Source organism: Plectropomus leopardus, chromosome 17 (assembly GCF_026936395.1).
Source record: "Plectropomus leopardus strain MGB_pleo_1.0 chromosome 17, ASM2693639v1, whole genome shotgun sequence".
NCBI lineage: Eukaryota > Metazoa > Chordata > Actinopteri > Perciformes > Serranidae > Plectropomus > Plectropomus leopardus.
Window position 1 is genome coordinate 10,082,151 of NC_142192.1, and position 18,750 is coordinate 10,100,900.

At 38.1% G+C, this 18,750-nt stretch overlaps 2 protein-coding genes and 1 long non-coding RNA gene across 3 annotated transcripts; 1 reads left to right on the top strand and 2 right to left on the bottom strand.

The window, feature by feature from the left end:
• Nucleotides 1-355: 355 nt before the first annotated feature.
• Nucleotides 356-15,607, bottom strand: spag1a (sperm associated antigen 1a). Its single transcript, XM_042506033.2, has 8 exons — nucleotides 15,216-15,607; nucleotides 12,722-12,821; nucleotides 11,056-11,208; nucleotides 8,784-8,941; nucleotides 5,039-5,180; nucleotides 3,643-3,769; nucleotides 3,401-3,538; nucleotides 356-2,678 (listed from the first exon to the last, which is right to left on the bottom strand). Exons 1-8 carry the CDS (start codon nucleotides 15,568-15,570, stop codon nucleotides 2,673-2,675), a joined length of 1,179 nt encoding a protein of 392 aa, XP_042361967.1. The 5' UTR covers nucleotides 15,571-15,607; the 3' UTR covers nucleotides 356-2,672.
• Nucleotides 1,731-10,996, top strand: LOC121957457 (uncharacterized). Its single transcript, XR_006106779.2, has 4 exons — nucleotides 1,731-1,870; nucleotides 4,801-4,872; nucleotides 9,957-10,107; nucleotides 10,219-10,996. It is a non-coding gene; the product is annotated as an uncharacterized LOC121957457 (long non-coding RNA).
• Nucleotides 15,608-17,147: 1,540 nt separating the features above from the next.
• On the bottom strand, nucleotides 17,148-18,601 carry polr2k (RNA polymerase II, I and III subunit K). The gene is made up of 4 exons (XM_088089911.1): nucleotides 18,527-18,601; nucleotides 18,249-18,317; nucleotides 17,501-17,593; nucleotides 17,148-17,394 (listed from the first exon to the last, which is right to left on the bottom strand). Exons 2-4 carry the CDS (start codon nucleotides 18,307-18,309, stop codon nucleotides 17,372-17,374), a joined length of 177 nt encoding a protein of 58 aa, XP_087946037.1. The 5' UTR covers nucleotides 18,310-18,317; nucleotides 18,527-18,601; the 3' UTR covers nucleotides 17,148-17,371.
• Nucleotides 18,602-18,750: the final 149 nt, after the last annotated feature.

The window sequence follows — 18,750 nt, forward strand, 5'->3', positions numbered from 1 at the left end:
CAGTGAGGTAAAATTGCTGTTTTGTCAATGGAGGCTTGTCTGTTTGGGAAGTACGGAGAATACGACTGGATAAATGAGATTTGGATTATACTGCATGAGCTATGTCAGTTTGTATACAGATATTTTAGTATAGTTCTGCTGTTGTTAATAAGCACAAACCCCTGTGGCTTCATTTCATCAAGAACTGTATTTGTTTTTGAAATCTTTGTAAATGCATGCGAGAAAAATAAATCTTCACAAATTCAGCATAACACGTGTAATGTGCCTCAAGAACAGATCAGCGAATCTAATTGATTTCGTTGTTTTCCTATTGCCACATATTCAGTTTACAAAACAAACAAAAGGCTCATTAAAGCAGCATCCACGGAGCAGTTTATTATTTACATTTGCATTCAAACTATTTACATACAGTACATGCTCTTACATTCCACCAAGCAACACTTCAAGCCTCAGGTGTTTTTCGTTTAGTTGAGATTTTTATGCTTTTATTTAGGGAACACAGGGAAAAATGGGTAAAAAGGTACATCAAAGTATGAATGAAATTAAAGTTGTGGCACGTTGTGCTATACAAAGATTTACATTTTTTTCTGTGATATAGTGCTGACATGAGACGTTTAAATTATGTTTAAAAGAAAACCCTGCGCATCCACACAGATGGTTTGTTTTTTTTTTGGTTAATTAGACCTCTGCTCTGTAGTCAAGTGAAGGCAAGAAACTCCTTTTGCTAGGCTATTAGAGTGACAGAAGTCAGACTTCTACCTCAAAAACAGGTGTGAAAATGCAAACAGGTGAGTCAGGTAGTTGTTAATCAAGCAGTGTACACATCCACAGGAGTATAAACACCCGTATATGTGGGTCGTGGCTACAGGGCTTAAACATATTGACCAAAAGTCTGGATATGCCCTTTTTTGAAGCAATTTAGTTGTCTCTTTTTCCAGGCTGCAGCATCTCAAATAATTGTTCTTTAAGAGACTTCAACCAGTTGATGGAAAACGCAAAACAACAAGCCGTTTTGTTTTAGCAGACTGGACTGCTTGGGGGTCGCATACTGTAATTTCTAACCCTGCATATTTTGTCTCTGGTGTCTGACTGTGTGCATAATACCAAGTATGTGAAGCAGGAAATGTGTGTAAACTTCCATCAATAAAACCACAGTATTCTGATAAGAGACTCTCCAAATGTCAGTACTGTACACCTGTTCACACACAAAGAAACACTCAGTCATCTTGGTTACATTCAAGACTGAACCTGAGACCTACAATAAGTCTTACAGTACACGATGAAGTAATGCTAACTTACATTAACTAAACTCGTAAAGTGACAATTTATCGTTAACAATAACTGAGCTCGGGATATCTTAAAGGGACAGTTCATCCCCAAATCAAAAATACATATTTTTACTCTCACTTGTAGTGCTTTTTAATCAGTCTAGATTGTTTTGGTGTGAGTCTGTGGATTATCTTGATCAAGTGGGTCATAATTTCTGTAAAGCAGCGTTTCCTAAACCTCTCCTCAAGTACCACTTGTCCCGCATGTTTTAGATCTCTCTGAATCGAGTGATCAGCCTGTTATCAACAAGCTTCACAAGTTCATAACGAGTTGATCATTTGAATCAGCTGTGATGGAGCAGGGAGAGATCCAAACCATGCAGGAAAGGGTGGTGCTCGAGGAGAGGTTTGGGAGACGCTGCTGGAAAGAGACATTGCTGTTGTGTTTTTTTTAAATGTATTTTTTTGGTGCTTTGAGCAACACAAACCAAGTGCCATCTAGTTCCATTATACTAAAGAGAAGGCAGACATCTCTACGGCCGATATTTCCAACACTCAGCAACTCACACCAAAACAATCGAGATTGACAAATAGCTCTACAGGTAAGAGGAAAAATATGTATTTTTTATTTTGGGGGTGAAATGGCCCTTTAAATCTTAAATTATACTTAAACACCTCACTTTGGAGGTTGTTTTGCAGCTGTCAATAATGTGTTGGCTTATATTTTGTCATATGTAGCAACTGATATTACATGTAAACAAAGACAAAAGTCCTGAAATAGCTGGAATAACTGAAACCGTGGATACATAAAGACAGAGCCAGATATCGTTCACCTTTTTAAACTTTTTTTCTGGGAATTGAATTAGTGTCTTTGTGTGAATGGTGTTTTTTTGTCTTGAGCTCAGTGAACCAAACAAAATCTTTATAACAATTTAAAGTGAAACTTCTAATCTTGGCGTTCTTTGTCCTAATTGTGGTAGAAATCTCAATAAGGCACACATAATACACTCCAACTTTCCCCGTGTTACTCCATCATGAAACAACTCTCCAAAGCCTGTTACATGAGTCTGTATGTACAGTACCTTACATCATAATGTGAATGATTTATAGTGCAAGCGGGTCACAAGTACCTTGACGTTAGCCTTTTCAAATAAAGCTGCCTGTTATGTAAGGTAGTGTGTACTCAGGAGTTATGGTGTGGTTTGCACACGTTGCAGATGGTGCAGAGCTGAAAGCTGGTTATCCAGGGAGCCCGTCCCTGGATGCAACACCAGTCATTTCCATTTTTTTTACAGGTCTTACTTACGACAGTTGATGGCTTTAAGAGTCCTTTTCCTCCATAGCTGCGACAGCACTGTGTCCACACCTGTTTTACTCCTCTGCCTCCATATTCCTCCGCAAACATCAAACCTGGAGGAAATGAGCAAAAAATCGCCCTGTTAATGGTTTCATTCTTTGTTTTTGTTTTTTGAATAAGTGCAACATTTAAAGGTCCAGTGTGTAGGATCTATGGGTATTGATAAAACATAAATAAATAAAATACTTATAGAGTTTTTTATTCGTTTAAAATATCCGGAAAATAAGATATTACTGTGTTTTGAGTAGTGCCCACCCCTGGTTCCCCGCTAGTTAACACTGGCTCCGTCTGTTGCTGCTGTTTAGCGCTCTTTAAGGAGATAGCATCATTAGCTGCCGGCTCAGCTGCCTCCATGTTGAGAACTGTGTGCAGCCAACTCATAAGCTCTGAATTTCAGATTCAGCCTCTTAAAATGCAAATAAGGCTTTAAAAAGGCGTTAAAAATCTAAAAGGAAGTCATTCAAAGTTGAATATATTTTCATTTAATTTTAGTGCGTATGGGCAATTTAAAGAAAAGAAAGGAGATTTTGGTCAATAAAATAGAATCTCTGAACTTAATTATATATATATCAAAAAAAATCTTCAATGTCCGATGGCGTCGATATAATGATACTGATGAAAAATTGTGAAAAACTCATATTTGCTAAAATGATTTTAACTGACAGGTTGTTTCCTAACTTTTCAAAAGTGAGTTTTTTCAGTTTTGCTCCTGTCCTAAAGAATCACAGAATTCTTGAGGAGGTTATTGTATGAGGCATATAAACAGATCTTTTACCCTCCCTGTGTGTGCACTGCTGTCCATCAGGCTCTGTCTCAGTAAGCTCGTCACCACTTCCAGCTCCTGCTCGGCCTCCCGAACTTTAGGGTCCAGCTGGAGGACTTCCTGGAGGTCACTGCTGGCTGACAGATAGTCCTGGATAGAAGGAATTTAGATTAAAAATATATATTCTAAGTAAATAAATGCACAAACCGCGCCTAAAATAAAGTATGTGTTTATGATGTGGGAGTGACGGGCACCTGTAAACCCTTATAAGCCAGGGCCCGTCTGTAGAAAGCTTTCTTGTTGCTCGGCTCCAGCTGCAGTGCAGAGTCACAGTCCTGTTTGGCCTCTTCAAAGCGACTCAGTTTCAGGAGGCAAATGGCTCTGAAGAAAAGAGGGCAGGAGTCAGTGAACGCAGCACGTCCCCTTCTGTCATTTATCGTACTGCTGCAGGTAGTGGATGTTATGGATTAGAGAGATGAATAATCATGTGGTGCCCTCTACTGTTTTTCATATTATACTGTCCTTAAAAGAGCTCAGACAGTTTTAGAACCTTAACCTAACGTTATGCTACCTCTTAAGCTCTGGTCCCCATTTTTACAATCCTTAGAGCTACTTACTGGCTCAAGATGCCCACAGCAGATAGGGTAGGTTAAATTAGACTTTTTTTACGCCCTATGTTTTACCTACAGTGTCTACCTTGTGCCAACCTACAAACTTATTTAGTCACAGTCTATAAGATTTTGCAAAGACTGGGGATCTTGCAGGGTCACTATTTGCAAAACTACAACTAGATTCCTTTTGAGAATAATTCCCATCCTGCTCCTACAAAAATATTACACCAAACTCCCTTTAATAAATACAACATATAAATAATTCTGTAGATCTAAACACAAATACATAATTATAGAAACACAAGATAAAAAGGCACCATGTGTCAACAGTATGCTTGTCAATTCTGTATCAATATAATCCATTAAGAAAAACTGTATGTTTGTACAAACTTCATATTAAATATAACTATATATTCCATTTTGTTGGCTATTTGTTTGTTGCACTATTTTATTGAGAGGAAACCAAAAGAATGAGAGGCGAACCGTTAAAAAAATTGGATTTCTCACTAAAATAAGTTTTGGTTGTGGATCAGATGCACACTGAATCAAATGTAAATATCTTGTTCACTCCACAACAGTTTCTCCTCCTTTTCCACAGTACAAAAGAACAACACTTGTCCACATTGTTAGCCTCCACAGCATCCCCTCCATGTTCACTGTTTACCCGGTTAACTGCTTCCTGTTTGGTGCTGGAGAAAGTGAAGCTATTGGTTATCAACAATGTTGGTGCCATTTACCTTCACTACATTCATGAGCCAAGACTAAAAATTTGCAATAAAATTTTAACATTTTATTTTGTAGGAACGTCAAGGTGAGAAAAAGACAGATTAGACGGAGTTTTTTGACCACCTCACACCAGACGAATCAGCTGAGGTAAAACTTTCATGATTTTATTCCACATTAGAAATGTGTCTGTGACAGTGAAATCGTTTGAAAATCATTTGATACAATGCTAGTACAGTGTTTAATTCAGGGACTATCCTGCTGTAAGTGTGCAGTTATGGATTAAAGTTGCACGTAGGGGTCGTGTCATGCGTACCTGTTTGTGTAGACAGCACATTCATCGGGTTTTAACGTGAGACATTCACTGTACTTCTGCAGAGCCTCTTGGAAGTGGCCTGTCTTGACCAGATCGTTGCCTTCTCGTTTCAGTAAAGTGAAGCGGGCGTCTTTTCTTCTGGCTGTTGACAGAAATTTGCAACAGTTCAGTATTGAAACACATGAAAAAAAAACACCTTAAAACTCGATTCGTACTTCTCCCTCAGTTTTGCTGCTTGTTAAGGAGATGTTGCTCATGTCAAGGCAGACTGCGTTGAACACTGTTTGTCTTTCAAGATGCTTTTCCCATCAATTCAGCTCACAGTCTTTTTCAAGAGTGATCAATAAATCCATCAGCCTTTCAGCAGCAGTCTGAGTCAACTCCTGCTTACTGAGCTCTCTGCTGTGCTGAGAGGAACAAACACAAACTCTAACATATCCATAGACTCACGGATACACACACAGATCATCAGAAGTGAAACAACCCAATTCTAAATTATCTATCAAGTGAGACAAGACAAGGCTTGAAATTCACACTTGGCCATGTCTGTATACCAAAGGTTATTTTTCCTCTGGCTGAGGAGTTTGACAATACTGTTACATGCTGCTTTGCACCTGTCTTCAGTCAGACTTATTCCAAACACTGCTCTGTAGCTGACATTGATGAGCAGAGTACCACTGTTCTTGTTCAGTCTCATTTGAAACAGAAATATTGCATGATATTATAATATGCTGTGTTTAAATCAGCTTTTCTGGCTCAAAATGTTGGTGTTTTGTCGGATAGGATGGTTTTTCTTTTCCCCATGACATAGCTGCTTTTCCTGCAAGTATTGTGGCCCCAAAAAACATGTATTTTAGGCCAAAGCATATTTTCCTAACCATATAACCAAGTGCTTTTTGCGCCTGACATAACCACTTGCAAGCACATCATTGCTGAAACATAAGGTTACAATGCATCTGATACATAATAATGTGCAGGTATCCATGTTGAATCAGCAGTAGTGCTAAATCATCTGTTGCCACTTAAAGATAATCTTCACACAGGAGAGTGGGATACAGCATGCAAATTGCTGTATCCCACTTTTTTAACAGCCAATCACGAGGCATTTTGAGTTTGAGATCAAGCTTTAATTGTGTGTTATTAATGTATCCAGTCAGTTCTGTGAATGGATTTTATTGTTGTTTTTTTTATTTAAAACAAACCACAAAGAAAACAAGATTTTGATGTATCTGGTTTATAAAGAAAAGCATTGTGTTCTAAACAGAGCAAAGTGAAAGTGAACTCAACTGCTGGTCTACACGAACGGAGGCTGCTCATTTGAAATTCTCACAGTGACACAAGCGGAAGGTCAGGTGACCAGGAGTAAAGGGAAAGAGGTTACTGCAGAGCAGACGAGAGAAAGTGGAAACACGTGAACGTGTGAAGGAGGGAGTCAGGTGACTGGAGCAGATGGAACCGTCAGAGGGCACAGGTGGACAGGTGGACAGGTGGACAGGGGGAGAATAAGAGCGAGCAGGTGAGGGGACGTGGGAGTGTGACTGGAGGGACGGACAGAGAATGTGACACCATTCAAATCATCATTGAAATACAACCTACTACCAATTAACGCAATCAACAAATTATCGTTATTCAAAAAACATCTAAAAAGGACAAGCTCAATTTTTTAACACTTCATGGATTCATTGTAATTAGTCTCAAATCGTAAACAAACTTCTTTCATAAATTGTATGTTTGGGTCCATTTTCTTAGTTTAGGTTGCTTGGGGAACGTGGAAGATGACAATAGTCAAAAATTAAGCAACACTGAATTATTAAATGATGCTCGTCGTTTAACACTAAAACACACATCAACCTTATCTCCGGTTATACAGCTACTGACTTATCATACACGAACAAAAAAGAGGCCCCATGACACCAAAAATTACACTTGGGTTGAGAGGTAAAACGAAACAGGAGCTCAAGGCACTGTCTGATGCATCTCTTGTATCTAGGCAACACAGTTATACTATAAAGGTACATTTCACACTTTCAGCTGTTACAGTTTGTGTCACTTTTGCATTAATGATTAGTCTTGAAACTTTGATGAATTATGCAGTCTTTGTTGCTTTGTTTTTCTTTTTTAACACAGTGGCTACTGATATTAACCTTTTGAAATGTGGATCTACATCAGTTTCCTGATGCTGCTTTCACACACCTTTTAAAGCAATTTAACCCTTTAAAACCTGAGCTAACTGGTTTGATTTCTTTTGAAAACATGGAGAAAAGGGCAATGAGTAATTGGGAAAGAAATGTCCCACAAATTGCAAGAAATTTGTCAAGGGTGACAAGACAATGACCAGAAAATTAGTTTTTAAAAAAGGGAAACATTTGAATAAAGGGGGAAAATATCCATATAAAACAATATTTAAAATAATTAATTATGTATTCAAAATACGTTACAGTAAAAAAATGTATAAGTGTAATTTTTTTCATTTTCTTGATGGTTTTTGTTTTCTTACTTTACTTTTTTCCCCTTATTTCAGAGAATTTGCTTGTATTTGGTTTTTTTTTTTAAATAACTGCTTGATAATTTTTGGGCAATGTCTTGTTTAGTCGCTCATTGTCTTCTCACCGTATTTTTGTAAGATATCAAACCAAGGTTTTAAATGGTTAATCCATGTATGGCCCCTAACCTCTACTGCACAGTGTTCAAAGTTTTTCTTTTAATTTATTTTTTTTCTAATAATGTACATCTGCAAATAAATTAAACTTAACCCCAATTGCCAACAAAAAGGCATTTAAATCTAGTTATCAAGGTACTGACTTTAGGTCAGTGGGTCAGAAATACAGATATTTGTAACTTCTGGTATTTTATCATTTAAAAGTACAAAATGCTGTTGTGACAAAGCAGATTTTGCCAGTAAATATGAGATGTTAAACACTGACAACCACATGAACCACTTCCCATCTGTTTCCCAGCAACAGCAGTGTGCTATTCAAAGATGTGCTCTGTTCTGACTTTGAGCTATATTCATTAAGTGTTTATGAATGTTTGTCTCTGTGTAGGTTGTGTCTTTATCTATGTTACAGTTAAATCCTGTGTATATGTCATGTAGTGCATACTAATAATGCTACACATTTATATTATAGTGCATGTTTGTATGTGTTTTTATAGCAATATACTACATTTCATGTATTTAAATATATTTGAATATATGATACATGTGGAGACTTCTCTGTGTGATGAGCAGCAAAAGTCTACAAGAAACCTGACCTGGATTGTTCCATTACAGCAGCACTACTCTGTGTGGATCGCCTTCCCTTCTGCATTATTGATGACACACACACACACACACACACACACACACACACACACACACACACACACACACACACACACACACACACACACACACACACACACACACTATCTCCCAGCTGGAGTGCCTTCATTGCTGCTCATCAGCTTGACACACTGATTCTCACTGACCGACTTCTGCTGCTGCTTCTGCCTTATGATTCTATAATTCAACGGATTCATTTCAGGCTTTACCACCCATAATGCACCAGGCAATAAGACAAGAAACAGTTGTGTTTCGGTAAACCTTGAAATCAAGTAAATCACAGTGATAGCAATAATCCTGCAGAGTGTGAGTGCCTGTGCTTGAGGATGGTTTTAGGGGAAAGACTAAGGGTGCATGAACCGTTAGCACATTTTTATTTTTAAAAAACTCCTCACTAAGCTAAAAGGAAGTGATGTCACTGACCTTCCTCCTGCACAGCCCTGGCGGCTCGGGCTTGAGCCACTTCGGCGCTGACCGGTTTGTCTCTGTGTTGCTGCTGGACGGACAGAGGGACGGAGGGAATCTCTGGAAGCTTCTCCCTCCACTCAGGTCCGTCCTGCTCGATAAGCATCTTGGTGATCCTGGCAGAGGACACGGAGAGTGGGACGTGCAGTGAGAGCACGGACAGTGTAATTAAATAGATTAATGCTTTGGGTTCATGTGCTCCTCTGTGATGTGAAAAGAACATTAATGACAGCTCTGTTTTATTCAAGTGTCCCACTAAGTCCTGACAGTGTGAAAATAGGCGGGTTCCCATTAACCCTCAAACTGCGTAAATTGAAATTGCGAATATAAAAAAAGCCTAATAGAAACAAGGAAATTTCGAAAAAACTCCCATTTATCGTAATTAAGTTTTTACGCTTGCATGAGGTGGTATTTCAGGTGATTCCAAAAGGCCACATTTTGCAAGACAGCAATGGAGAAACTTTTTTTTCTCTTTTATAGGTCATATGATGCTATGACCATGTGCTTTGTGGGAACTGGCTCCCTCATGATGGAGCAAACGCTACAAGAGGTGTTATTGCATCACATAACTCTTCAGAAGTTGAGTGAATTATCAGGAAGTTTTTAATCCACAAGTCCTCTGTGAAATCTTGGACTATCACCTCCCTGACATCCCTCACACGTGTCCACTCCCACATATAGGGGCTCATATTTCCATTATCGCTCGCATAACATTCCCACGCATGCCTTCGATTAGAAATAATGACAGCTGCAATAGAAATAAACCTGCTAATGTTTTGAACATCTATCGCCATGTTTCTTGGAAATGCAGCCATCTTGCAATTGTGTTTTATCGACATTTTTGAAAATATGGCTTGTTTTGTGCTAATCTGTAATGGAAACCTGCCTTGTGTGATAGCGAACCAGCATACCAGGACGCTAAACCTGAAGAAGCTTAATGCAATTCAGCCATCATTTATTTCATTAAGTACACCAATAATTTTTCTTTCTGATCAGCCAAATTAAGTGAAAATACCAGTGTGAGTAGTAAATACATGAGTAGGCCCTTTAAAGCTTTACTGTGTAGGATTAAGTGGCATCTAGAGATAAGTAGCAGATATTTGAAACTTCTCTTGTAATTTGTGCATGCAGGAGTACTACGGTGGCTGACGTGAAAATGCAAACAGCCTCGTCTACAGCCAGCTGGACTGGCCATTCTGGGCTACTGCATGAACAACATGGCGGACTCTCTGGAAGAAACCTGCTCATGGATGTATAAAGAGAACTGGATACAGTGTCAGAGGTAGGGACCCATTCATTCTAATTAAATTTGCTCAGTGACATACAAAACCAATAAGGTTTGTTGTCCACATGTGAAATTACCCTAATCTTCCGCCCTGCTCTTCCATCATAGGGCCCATAGAGCAGGCGCACTGGAGACTTTCACCAGTCGAGCGGCTAACTCTCAGTTCAGTGCTCTGTTAACTTCAGTGGGAATGAAATTATTTAATGTAGACATAATCGGGTCATTCTACAGAAAACACAACAAGTTTTAATTTCAGGTGATTACAAACTAATGAAAACATAGTTATGAATATTAGATTCCAATTCTGCCGATAAAACCCCCTAATTTCTACACACTGGACCTTAAATAAAAAAAATCAAAATAGTTGTGTCTCAAATCCATACAACACACGGATTCTAAGCATGTTTTAAGTTTGGATTCTATTCAAAATAGAGAGTGAGAAATAAAGTAAAACTAATTGTAGATTGTGGTGACATAACTCCAAGAACTTACAGAAAAACAATTAATAAGCTTTATGTAGAACATATTTGTTGTTTGATCAGAAGACTAAAAATGGACATGTTCATTTCTTTTATACTAACTGCAAAAACAGAATACTGTACAGATTAAATGCTGTATGTAGTACTGAACTGGGACACTTTCCTTGTCTCCATTCAACACTGAGTGGGAACGCTCTGTGGTACTGAATTTGTTGTCTTTACGTGGGACAGTTTCATAGTTTTCTAACACAACTGTGCTGGTGAAATCAGCTTCATCTTCAGTGTTTGGTAAAATTAAAATGTGCAAACTCTAAGGCCTCGATGGCACGCGATTAATAAGCTCTTCAGCCCTTATTAAATGCATATTGTAGAATGTAATGTAATGCTAAATGATGTATCTTCAGTGTTAGGATAGAACAAGCAGACACAGATGAAAGTTGATAATGTGTGGCTGTCTTCAGCTGACCTGTGGACGCTGTCGTGAGCCGCCTGCACCCCGGTGTCAATCTGCAGGACGGTCTTATAATCCACGTAGGCCTTTCTGTAGCGCTCCAGTGACTCATAGGCCATAGCTCTGCGCAACAGAGGCTTCAAGGAGAAGGGCTGCAGCTCCAAAGCCCTAAGAGGATCAGAGAGACGCACAGACAGAGGATCAAACTGTCTACACCTGCACACTGTCACAGGTGGAACTGGGCTGATCTGTGGCTCTCCATTCATAAACATGTGAGGGAGTATTTAGACAAAGAGATTCCTGCAGCCGCATGGAGTGTGTTTATAGTTTATAAGGGGCGATTAAAGGTAAAAATTAAAGCCAAAAAAGCAACTGTGAAGCAAATATATGAGAAATGATAATGCCTGATACCTAACACAGAAAAAAACAAGATGTAGACTGAACCTTTTAAAAAATAAGTTTCAAATACATTTTGAAATTATTTCAATAGACATGCAGAGATAACATGAGATTGCCTTGTAGTGATACCTGCCGCCAGTGTAGTTCAATTACTAGATTAACTTCAGTATCATGTTCTTGAAACAGACTGTTTTCAATGTCTGTGGTGTAGTTTGGCTGTAGCTGAATTTTTTTTGAGACTAGTTTAATGTTGACAAGCTACATTTTTTAAAGATGTTCTACTGTGGTTTAATCGTCTTTCATTAAGTAGCTAGTGGTTTGGTAAACTACTTTTTATGTAGTTTTTCCAAAATGAATTATCTTGTACAAGCTCTACTGTTGAAGGAATAAAACTGTGACTAAACTTAACTCCAAAACCTGAAATTTTTACTTTGGGAAAAAGAAAGAGGGAGCATCTGATTTTACAAATCAAAATCTATTTTACTAGTGCTTGGAAGTATGACTGCATATAAGCCTTTTGTGGCTGCAGAGGGAGCTGCACAAAATGTGCCTCAAGTGATTTCACTTAAGTCAATGGATCTGGGTCAAAGAGTACGAGTTTAAAAAAAATTAAAAATCTGAGGGTGTGGAGTTTGGGTGTTGCGGTACACCACTACTGATGATTGTGGCGATGAAAAATAAGATATTGATATCTTGTTAACAATACGCATATATTTTTCATTTTCATATTATGTTTGTTTTGTGTCTCAATTTGTCTCCCTCTCCATGTCCATGCTATTATTTTTTAGTGTATTCAATCACTAAGAGACAAAACACATTGTAAAGTTATACATTTGACTGATAGCATTATTATTATTGTCAATTTTCTAAAGATACTGCAATAAAATTGTTATTATGGATTCTGTTGCCCACAACAATCTTGTTGTGAAAATCTGATAACGTGCCAGCAGCCCTAGGGTGGAGTTTTAAAGGAGTAAGGTTACCAGACCTCTGTAACCTGCTCCTCGTTTCTGCTTCAGACTAGCAGCTCAGGGCAACATTAGCTGATACTGGCATAACACACCCAAATCCTCTGTCCCAGCTGTCACTGGTTGAGCTGAATTGTGGGTAATGTAGGCACTAGAGTTTGACAAGGAAGAAATGTTCGTAGAATTTAAAAAAAAGACGATATTTTTTTTAACCATCCATAATGAGCCTGAAAAAGTCGTAGCAGTGCAATGCTAAATCGATAAAGTGGATTTTCAAATCTAACAGAAACACATGCACAGAGTCCGTCACATACTTGGTACAGTCCTGTATGCAGTCTGAGCTGTTTCCATCCTTCAGGAAACAGGCTGCTCTGTTGGAGTAGAGGATACACAGGTCTTCTGGACTATCAACACCTGCAGGGGAACAAATACACTTATCTGAGAGACCCCATGCTGAATTAACAGTCCAGTCACCTTTCATGTCAGTGTAACACACACGTGTAAGGACAGACTTTCAATACAGAATAGCTCTTTTTTTAACTTTTGCTATATTTTGTGGCCAACGAGAGAATAGAACGACAGACAATGCCCAATATGAAGACTGTCCAGAGATGCTGAGAGGGTGCATGCTAGACAGATAAATGGTAGTCATTTTCTACTCGGTCCTTTCTCTTTCTGAGCCTCTACTGCAGTTTCACAACCTCCAGCAGAGCATCAGTCATTATGTGCTGCTTCAGTGCCCCAAAATTGATGTCAACAGTGCTGATACTAATACATTTCTTTCTTTTTTTTTTATTATATTAAAAAAGGAAATCACATATTGTTTTCAGTGCTTTTCTTATAGAGTCTACAATGAAATCAAGTCTTGTCAGCTTGTTTCAAGTGCTGTATAAAAAGCGATCCCTCTCACTTGCTATGAGAGTAAAAGTTGGCTGAGTGCTCCTTAAGGTGCAGCATGACATTCAATCTCCCCTAAAAGCCCCCATTCCCCAGCATATGACTTCTATCTACGGTCAGCGCTGTTGTCTCGTGCCAACACTGCACTCACAAATCAGCTACGACGCCTCATGTCTCAGTAGCAGTTTTTGAAAGTTTAAGAACACAGACTGGTGGCAGATTTGAAATGTGACCAATACTTATCCTTTACTAGACTGATAATGCAGCATGGTGAACACTTGCATGCAGATTTGGTAAATAGAGGAAATTTTGCAGCATGGCAGGCATAATGCATTTAAAACTGAAACCGGATACTGTGGATTGTGGAGCTTAAAGACTCTGAGTCGACTTATATCTGATAGCATTAAAAGGGCGAGTACTCAGAGGAGGCCGTCTGTCTCTGTGTCACCATGTTGTTTCCACATTAATGACTTGACAGCAGCGGTTAGACAAAGTCATTGGCAAGTCACAAGTCAGACTCAAGTCTTTGCACTCAAGTCCAAAGTCCCAAGCCAGGACAGTCAATCTTGACTCAAGTGCCGAATCAGTTTACAAGGTTCAAGTGAAGTCCTAAGTCCTAAACTTTGTGTTTTGAGTCCTAAATGAGTCATAATGTGCTTTCAATAAATGTAATGCAATATGTTACAGTTACAAGAATCACTATTGCCTCATAAATTCGCATTTATTTGTCATAACAAGTTTACTTTACTTTATTTAGCTATTTAACAAACTTGCTATAACAAGTTTACTTAGCTGTTAAGCTAACGTTAGCTCGTCAACTGTGTAAATATTTGCTTCCACTTTCTGTTCCTGGTGCAACTTAACAAAGTTGTTGCATCTTTCTTTCTTTCTTTTGTTTACAGACACATAGTTTTATATATGATTGAAATATTTTTTGGATAATTTTTTCTAACTGGCACTCAGTAACATACCATTAGTTCTTCAATGTTGTCGTTCAAACTGCTGGGATTGAATATCATTAACGTTTTTTGATTCAGGAAATGGGGGAACATAAATTAATTTATCACACACTTTTTTATAACATACATTTTAATCTGTGGCCTTGTCAAGTCAAAAGGCTCAAGTCCAAGTGAAGTCACAAGTCATGTTGTTAAAATCCAAGCATCCAAGTATTTTTTGGATTTGCTAAGTCGAGTCTAAAGTCATTAGATCTGTGATTTGTGATTTGAGTCTGACTGGAGATAAGTCATGTGACTTGAGTTCACACCTCTGCTTGTGGCCATCAGACCAAGATTTTTCTTAATCCAAAAGTAGCAGAGACATGTCACTTTAACCATGATTTTTAAGACTGGCATATCTCAAGTTTAAGGTATGCAGTCATATTATCATTAATGTTTTGACTGTACAGCTCTTTAGTTAAAATGATGAGCCTTTTTTTTCTCCAAATCATTTTTAAACAAAAAATACCGACATTCAAAGACTCCATCTTTACAAATGGCATACTGTACAATTAACGCAATTTTAAAGTGAATATTTTTGGCAGTTGGACTGTTGATCAGACATAATAAGCAATTTATATATCTCCACTTGTGATTTAGGGTAGTTGACCGGGTCATTTTTACTGTCTTCTGACAATTTCTAGACCAAACGTAATAGATTAATCGAGAAAATAAGCCTCGTTTCTTAATGTGGCATGCAATTGACAATGCCAATTCAGGTTATTGAAGGTGTTTTTAATTGTATTGTATATTGTGTGTGCACAAAACACAAAAACAAGCAGAATTGTTTCTACAAACCGGAGAGATGTCTTACAGTAAAATATGTTTTGTAACCTAAATTTGTCTGATAAACAAAGGTGTTTCTCCACAGATAAGCTGAAGAAATTACACAAACTGTTCATATCTTTCCCACCTGCTTCAGCACATCCATCAATGGCCTGTGTGTACTTCTCCAAGGCGTCCGCAAACTGCCCATGTTTGAAGAGGTGGTTCCCTGCATTCTTGAGCCGGGCCAGGTGAGGAGGCAGAGCTCCAGCAGGGGCGTCCAGATAACTTGTGTCCACTGCAGGGCTGTTCTGCTCCTCTTGTCCACCAGGGCTGTTTTCTCTCTGAGTGCCATTGGCCACCCCCTTCCCTGAAGCACTGTGAGAAGGGGGCTTTTCCTCACATCCTCCACCCCGGCTTCTCGTCCCGCTCCCCGCTGTGGCCTGATCCCATCTACCTCCCCCTCCTCCATAGCCGGGGGGTTTCTCCTGCGCGTTCCCCATCGCTGCTCTCCCTCTGCAGTGTGTTCAAACTCTTCTTTCCTCCCTGCCTCTCGCTCTGACAGAGCTGCAGCTACATCTGAGCCTGGCAGGGGATTTCTGTTGGACACGCCCCCTGGATGACACGTTAGGTGTGACATCACAGAGGGGGGAAGTGCCACAGTGATGCAGTGCTGCCTGTGATACATCCATGAGTGCTGCAGTAGTACAGGCCTGATGGGAGAGCCTCACGTTAGACCTCAGAGTGAAAGGCTCTGGTGGGTGGACGGACAGACAGACAAATAAACATAAATATTAAAATTAAATGACTAAATGGACAAATACATGCACTTTAATTCAGATTAAGAGCAACTACAGCAATAAACAGGTAAACAGCCCATTACAGTTTTCATTAACTGTACATTTTTTCATGGTCTGTTGTTGCAACTGATCAAGTGAAATTACTCAAATATTTGCTCTTCACACTGTCACAACACTAAAACTTTGCTTTGTATGTATTTTTCATTTCATTATAAATTGATTTTTTTTTTTCTAATTAGTGTTTTTCAATGAGACATTTTGACTTGTAGAAGCACAGGTCTAAATAATGTTATCAATTAGCTGCTTTGGTTTCAAGGTCTATTTTGGATGCTGGCTCACTGTCATGACTCCCTGAGACAAGTCAGGGTAAAAAAAATCAGTCAATAATATGTGGAAAATAATTATTATTTATTTTAAAAATGTATATAAATTTGTAAAAAAAATAAATAAATACCTAGGGGTTGGGACTCCCCCAAAAAGTTTGATTTTAAGGGCCGCAGCATTACTAAGAGTATAGGGAAGCTGAAAACCACCTAGTAACACTTCATTGTTTCATTAATATATTCTCATGTGTTTATATATATATATATGTGACAGATGTGTAGCTACTCGCCTGAATTTGTATGTTCAGTTGTCTTCAAACTTATTGAAAGATTAGGTAACACTGGCAGTGGATGAGAATGTATCAAAAGTTATACGTGGTCTCTTTTTTCCCTATAACTAGTACTACGTTACATAGCTCTGGATAACTTCTTAATATTAACTTCTAAATTATTTAGCTTCACAAAATTGTTTGTTTTTTTTCAAAGGTTTCTTCATCTTTGCATTTGTTCTTGCAAGTTGCTGGATAGCTTTAGGCATTTCAGCCTTTCAGTTGATAATGAAAAAGAGAATCAGTCACTGGTGACAACTGTCAAAGATATGCAACCAGTGGGGATCAAAGTAGAAACTGGTTTATTTTAAAGGATATCAAGCCAGAGAGGTTGGAACATTGTACAGCAATTAATTGTTAATTGTTCTTAATTGTTGTTATTGTACTACCTAAAAACAATGTAAAACAAAAAATAAATATTAATATAAAAGAACAGAGGAATAGGTAAATAGAAATGTGCTTGTTTTTAAAACATTGCTCAAATTATTGTACATGTTCTTGTATCCATCTAAATGTTTGTCATTTAAAGATGTTAATTTCTTTACAGTTGAAGATTATGGCAATATGTGGGTGACCTGATAGTGATGAATTATGGAGTCAAATGAAGAAAAACACAAACATTGTGATGGTAAGTGAAAATTTTGTTTTTTAATTAACCAAAACCTTTCATCCATTACTTGCATATAAAACAGTGCTATCTGTGTTGAAATGAAAATAGTGAGCGTCAACCATAATTCAGAAATCTGTAGTCAGGTCAAAACTTATGGAGCTGTCAATCGGTTTATTTACACGGTCATACACTACAAAAATAGTACACAACTAAAATAATCAAAACGGCTGCTCTCCTCATCTTCATCGGGCATCAAAGACAACCACTGAAATCAAAGAGTCAAGGAAGTGTAGAGGTGTTATAACACTCAGTTCATACATATTATTTATAAAAACATTTTGCCATCACATAATATTACATTTAAAGGATACATCTCTTTGTTCTCTTCTTGTACATGATCCTGTAACCGCACTCTCTGCATCGGATTGGATCACGGGCCTTAATTTCATTTTCAGTGTGACACTCTGCAAATACAGACAGAAACAATATTACAAAAACAATTAACTTTATGAGCTGGATAATAATTTGCCAAATGTTAGCTTATCAGTATTAGAGTATAGCATTTTGAAGCAGTTAATATTTTACTTTTCATTCACAAACCTGTTGAATCTGTAAGCTAAATGCACTGTTTGTTGTTCAAAATTAAGATTTTATTGAAAAGAAGTAGTTTATCTTTTGACTCTTAGGATCTATTTTGTGGTATCCTGTAATTCAGTTTAGTCTGGGCACAGCTGTATGACTTAACACTAATAATGATAAAAATAACTAAATTCATTATTTGAATAAAACCATACTATTGGGACTTAATGGTATTCATTCCTAAACTGAGGCACTTAAAGTTACATAATAATTATTTCAAAATGCAGCAGCAGTACTAACAGTAACGTTGCTACTGTTGACTCAGCTCTAAAAGAACTGTGTGTAATTATATAGTATACGGTAACAGAAATAGTTATGGGAGTACTATCAGTGGTAAAAAATGTAAAAGCAGTAGCAGTTGTGACAGTCGTAGGAGTTGCATTACAGCACAAAATAAGGGCTGGTAAATTAGCATCGTTAGCAGTAGTACAACTGTAGTAGCTAACGGTTCCCTCAACACAAGCAAAAGTTGGATTTTACCTCCACATATGTAGATCATAGGCTGCTGTTTGGGTGGTTGCAGATCTTTCTGAGGATCCATTTTTGTTTCTAAAAAAGAAGACAGCAGAAGCAATCACAAAGTGTCGTTATAGCATGCTAACACATTAACAGCATGGTGGTACCGACAGTTAGCCCAAACAATCTCAACTGGTGGGTATAGTGAACCGCAAAGGGCTTTCAGAAATCGTAAATAATTTATAATCTTAGTAAAAATAAAATACACAAGAGGACGAACGATAAAATAAGAGACATCTCACCGCTTTAATTCGCTTAATGATCGCTGTTTCACATCACACACACACTGCTGCCTGTGCGCATGCGTACAACCACCGTCGTGCACCTCAAAGCAAAGCGGTTCGTGATTGGTCAGAAGATATGTCATATGGTGCTTTTGCGCCCATACAGACTAATGTAGATAATCTGAGAATAAAATAGATTAAATCATGTTTGTGATGTATTTGTTCGACATTGTTCATTGTTT